Consider the following 6,000-nt stretch of genomic DNA (forward strand, 5'->3'; position numbering starts at 1 on the left):
GACATTGTTCACAATCCTTAAGAACATTTATTTCCCAATAGGAAAATTACAAAGGGAAACAGGGGGAAGGAAGCATCCTGGCTAAAGTGACCTAACAGGATTCTTGCTGAAGGCAGACCAGGGAGATCAGACATCACCTGGGAGGTGCTGGAGGAAGAGAAACCTGATTAGATGTGGAAGGTGATCAAATGAGGAGGGCGGGGAATTCTGGCTAAAGTGACAGCAGGATTTTTGCTAAAATTGGACAATGCAGAGACAAACATGGAGGTCCAAAAGTCTAGACTTTGTTGAAAAATTCAGGGGCGGCTAAGCAGTGTTTGGTCAAGGAGAGAATCTTTACTACTGCTAGAAAATTTTAGACCCAAAACAAAAATGTGTGCTCCGAAGTGTGTGTATCTAAATAGCACATAGTATATGTGTGCTTTAATTATCCCCACTGAAACAACCTTTCCATCAGCAGAATTTTTCCAGAGCCACGTCCAACTACATTCCCTCTGATAATTCTCACACCGGTTTGGGGATTAAGGAATTGGTAAATACAATGGGGCACTCTGTATCAGCATGGAAGAGCCAAGAAAATATGATTCCCTGTGTCTGACCTTTCCACATAAACATGGAAGAGAAGCCATTGAAATCACTGGCCTTCAGAGGGGTATTTAACAGAATTTTCTGAAGCTGAATGATTCATGTGAAGATTATGTAAGATGTTGGAGTCCTGGAAAGAAGACTGGAGACTTTAGGTAAGATGTATAACTCTACCTGGGTATGTACGTCTGTGGTGTCTGGGTGTGTATGTGTACAAGTGAGAAATTTTGAAATCTAGGTGTAATTGTTAATATTTATAAATATATTTTGACTGCAAATAATGTAATAAGTACACAAGATAATGCATCCCAGTACGAACCTTCAGGGACAGACAGCATGGATAAGAAATATTAACAAAGAAGACATTGCAAGAGGAGAGACATAAAAATGAGTTCAGTTTGGAACTGGGAGAAGGCAGTTTTTGTTTTCTGGCACCCCTGGATTTGCACAAAGGAGAGATTTTTCTCAGGCTTATTTCGTCTAGATGGACCCCCTCAGACTGACATCTACAGAGGTATTTCTTAAGTTAAATTTAATAAAACTAGAGAGAAAAATAAAATATTGCAAACCTTCAAAAAAACTGAAAGAATTGTACAATGAACACCTATATACTCTTCCTTAGCCTAACCAAAAATATATATATATATAGCAATGACTTTCTTTCCTATGTCTTTCCATGCCTACATGTTTGCATCTCTTCATTCCCGCCAAACTTCCCACTCACAAGCAACTTTTATATATTCAAATGGCCCCCTAAAGCCAGAGCTCCCTTTCTCTCCATTCCCACGTGCCCCAATGTAAATGCCACCTCCTCCAGGCAGGATTCTCTGAGCCTCTTAAGGAGAAATCATCCTTTTCTCACACACAGCTTTTCATCTGTCCTTAGAGGGTCCCCATCACTCCCATATTACTATTAGATTTCAATTGTTTTTCCACTGGTTTAGGATTATATTCCTTTCTCTCAAATAACTTAGAATTATGCCACTTTTCCATCAATATTCGCTAAATAATTAGATAGATTCAAAATAGCTGAAAGAAGCAGCAAAATCTGGAGGATGTTGTCTGAATTATCAAAGATAGTTTGTGAACATGGGACCTATTCCTTTCTGATAAATGGAGACCCACTCCCCCAAATCACACAGGGGCAAAACCAGGACTTGAGCCCAGACAGTTCTCCTGCAGAGACCACGCACTAGCCTTCTCTGATCTGCTAAGATGACATCAGACAAGAAGCCAAAATAAGCAAACTCCCTTCTTACTGCCATACAGTGTCACCACCCTCAGTGGTTGCCACTTAAAGAAAAATACCTTCTATTTTCCTCAAAACAGGTTAGTCTGATGAAGTTGTAGAATACATGTTCTGGGAAATATTCAGCTCCTCCAAAAGATTGTCAGTGTATTTAAAGAAGCTGTGTGTCTGTGAGAGTTACTGACCCAGAGCTTTTCTTTTAGGTAACACACGTATAATCACACTTATTGTGGATTAGGCAGTGCTTCCAGTACTGATGCTTTACATAGATGAATTCATTTAACCCTTAAAAAAATTATGTGAAGGAGATGCTATTGTTTCTAAACACCAGTGCAGAGCTTGGGGCCAAAGTGGTGAAGCAAAAAATACACCCAGAAAGTGGGAGGGAAGTAGCTTTCCCCTTTCCTCTGTTTCTGATTACAGCAAAAAAAGGGAGATAAACTGCAAAGAAAGAAGTTAAGCCCCATTTCAAGGACTCACCAAAAAACAAAAAAGGAATTCAAAAGCCATAAGAGTATATGGTAAGTATATGTTTAACATTTTAAGAAACTACCGAATTATTTTTTAAAGTGGTTGTACCATTTTATGTTCCCACCAGAGTTCCAATTCATCTCATTTTTGCCCACTCTTTTTTTTTTTTAATATTTTATTTTATTTTATTTTATTTAGGCTGCTCCGGGTCTTAGTTGCAGCATGTGAACTCTTAGTTGTGGCACGCATGCAGGATCTCACTGCCCAACCAGGGATGGAACCCAGGTCCCCTGCACTGGGAGTGAGGAGTCTTACCCACTGGACCACCAGGGAAGTCCCACTCACTCTTGATATATCCATCTTTTTAATTTTAGCTATTCTAACAGGTGTGTACTATTATCTCACTGTGGTTTTAGCTTACATTTCCCCAGTGATAAATGACATTCAGCATCTTTTCAGGTGTTTATTTGTTACCCCTATATCTTCTTGTTGAAGTATCTGTTCAAACCATTTGTTCTTTTTATTTTAATTGAGTTGTTTGGTTTTTTATTATTGAATTTTAAGAGTTACAGCCATTCACTCCTAGATACTTACCCAAGTGAAATGAAAATATATGTCCACATGGAGACCTGTTCTTTTTTTTTTTTTTAATTTTAACACGCTGAAGTTTAATCATGTTCATATTTATATTGAACATATTTATTTTCAATTTCTTGTTTTTATATACACATAAAATATAATATGGTAAGTACACATAGTATTATTTGCTTTTTTGTGTTTTTTTGGTTTTTTTTTTTGCTTAACCCAGTCTTTATTTTTTTTTTTAAACATTTTTATTAGAGTATAATTGCTTTACAATGGTGTGTTAGTTTCCGCTTTATAACAAAGTGAATCAGTTATACATATACATATATCCCCATATCTCTTCCCTCTTGCGTCTCCCTCGCTCCCACCCTCCCTACCCCAACCTTCTAGCTGGTCACAAAGCACGAAGCTGATCTCCCTGTGCTATGCGATTGCTTCCCACTAGCTATCTATTTTATGTTTGGTAGTGTATATATGGCCACGCCACTCTCTCACTTTGTCCCAGCTTACCCTTCCCCCTCCCCGTGTCCTCAAGTCCATTCTCTAGTAGGTCTGTGTCTTTATTCCCGTCTTGCCCCTAGGTTCTTCATGACCTTTTTCTTTTTTTGTTAGATTTCATATATATGTGTTAGCATACGGTATTTGTTTTTCTCTTTCTGACTTACTTCACTCTGTATGACAGACTCTAGGTCCATCCACCTCAATACAAATAACTCAATTTCGTTTCCTTTTATGGCTGAGTAATATTCCATTTTATATATGTGCCACATCTTCTTTATCCATTCATCTGTCAATGGACACTTAGGTTGCTTCCATGTCCTGGCTATTGTAAATAGAGCTGCAATGAACATTGTGGTACATGACTCTTTTTGAATTATGGTTTTTGGACACCTGTTCTTTGTGTGTAATAGCCAAAAATTAAAACAACCCAAATGTTCATCAACAAGTGAGTGGATAAATAAACTGTAGTATATCCATACAATAAAAAGGAACAAAATCTTGGTCCACACCAAAACATGGATAATTTTTATGAGTAAAAGAAGCCAAACAAAAAGAGAGTACACATTGTAAGATTCCATCCACAGAAAATTTTACAAAATACAAACTAATGTATAGTGACAGAAAGCAAGCAGCTCAGTGGTTGCCTGAAGAAGGAGGGGCAGAGGGAACAGATTACAAAGGGTCACAAGGACACTTTGGGGATGATAGACATGTTAACTATCTTAAATGTAGTGATGATGTCATGGGTATATGCTTATGTCAAAACTTATCAAAGTGTACACTTCAAGTAGGTGAGTCTATGTGTCAATAATAGCTCAATTAAAAAAATAAATTTTAAGAAATAAATCAGAACAATGAATAGAAGAGAGATTCTGAGTTACAGCTTTTTTTTCCATAGCTGTTATTTTGACACACAGGGGTTTTGGTACCTAAAGTAGTTTAAAGTAAAGGTAGAAACAAGAAATCCCCTTAAGGAAGAATAGAGCAATAGAGAAGAATTTTATGGCCTTAAAATTTTCTAAGTTTTCATAGAATTAAATTTGTGGTGTAAAAAAGAAAGGAGTGCTTCTGTAGAATTCAGTCCAAAGAGAATTCTAAAGATTGTAGTTATTAAACCATTTAAATGAGGCACCAGTCTGGAAAAAAAAAAAAGAAGCAAGCACACCCCTGTGGAACTCATGGGAACTCAGTCCTATCAAATAGGCACTGTTTTACCCACACACCAAACTGATTCCATTTTTATATCACTCATGCCACAATAGTCCCTTTACAAATATTTAACATCCACCTGTATATCTTGAATATTTAGAACTCACATTCTTAGAACATTATTTTTATGCATTTTCTAAAATATTTATAATTTACAGAAGAAATAATAATTAAATGCATGCTTGTGTCATAAGATATCACTTTGCACACATTAGCAATAACCCCAGAACAGCTATCCAGTGGGGAAAATACCTCACTAGTTTTTAGACCTAATACCTGATTTTATAAACATGAATCTATTAAGGGAGAGTAAACTCTTACTGAAACAACACTTGAAATTTTTTCCAAGCTACAGAAGAAGAAGAAACATGATTCAATGGAGTTGGGAAACGGCACCAGAGTAAATGAATTTATATTTCTTGGACTTACTGAGTCGCAAGACCTAAGCTTGGCCTTATTTCCTTTTTTGTGCTTTGTGTACATGACTACTCTTCTGGGAAACCTCCTCATCATGGTCACTGTGACCTGTGAGTCTCGTCTTCACACCCCCATGTACTTCCTGCTCCGTAATCTAGCCATCCTTGATATCTGCTTCTCCTCCATCACCGCTCCGAAGGCCCTAGTAGACCTTCTGACAAAGATAAAGACCATATCATACACAAGCTGCATGACACAGTTGTTTTTCTTCCACCTCCTCGGTGGGGCAGATATTTTCTCTCTCTCTGTGATGGCCTTTGACCGCTACATGGCCATCTCCAAGCCCCTGCGCTATGTGACCATCATGAGTAGGGGGCGATGCACTGCCCTCATTGTGGCCTCCTGGATGGGCGGCTTTGTCCACTCCATTGTGCAGATTTCCCTCTTGCTCCCACTCCCCTTCTGTGGACCTAATGTTCTTGACACTTTCTACTGCGATGTCCCCCAGGTCCTCAAACTCGCCTGTACTGACACTTTTGCACTTGAGCTCCTGATGATTTCCAACAATGGCTTAGTCACTACCCTGTGGTTTATCTTCTTGCTTGTGTCCTACACAGTCATCCTCATGATGTTGAGGTCTCAGGCAGGGGAGGGCAGGAGGAAAGCCATCTCCACCTGTACTTCCCACATCACCGTGGTGAGCCTACACTTTGTACCCTGCATCTATGTCTATGCTCGGCCCTTCACTGCCCTCCCCATGGATAAGGCCATCTCTGTCACCTTCACTGTCATCTCCCCTCTGCTGAACCCCTTGATCTACACTCTGAGGAACCAGGAGATGAAGTCAGCCATGAGGAGACTGAAGGGAAGACTCATGCCTCCTGTAATGGAATAGAGTAAGACTCTCCAACCTCTTCATCAGCAAGGACCCCTTTCATTATTTTTCCCATGGAGTCATATTTATATACTCAGATATATTGTCA

The 6,000-nt window shown here is 38.8% G+C and overlaps 1 protein-coding gene and 1 long non-coding RNA gene across 2 annotated transcripts; both read left to right on the forward strand.

Annotated features, from left to right (window-relative positions):
* The first annotated feature begins 110 nt into the window (after positions 1-110).
* Positions 111-2,674, forward strand: LOC132370010 (uncharacterized). The gene is made up of 4 exons (XR_009504507.1): positions 111-180; positions 461-740; positions 2,258-2,355; positions 2,504-2,674. It is a non-coding gene; the product is annotated as an uncharacterized LOC132370010 (long non-coding RNA).
* A 2,302-nt stretch (positions 2,675-4,976) lies between these two features.
* Positions 4,977-6,000, forward strand: LOC132370009 (olfactory receptor 4D11). The gene has a single exon (XM_059929731.1). It carries the CDS (start codon positions 4,977-4,979, stop codon positions 5,910-5,912), a length of 936 nt encoding a protein of 311 aa, XP_059785714.1. The 3' UTR covers positions 5,913-6,000.

The sequence above is a fragment of the Balaenoptera ricei genome, chromosome 8 (genome assembly GCF_028023285.1).
Source record: "Balaenoptera ricei isolate mBalRic1 chromosome 8, mBalRic1.hap2, whole genome shotgun sequence".
In the NCBI taxonomy this organism is placed as follows: Eukaryota; Metazoa; Chordata; class Mammalia; order Artiodactyla; family Balaenopteridae; genus Balaenoptera; species Balaenoptera ricei.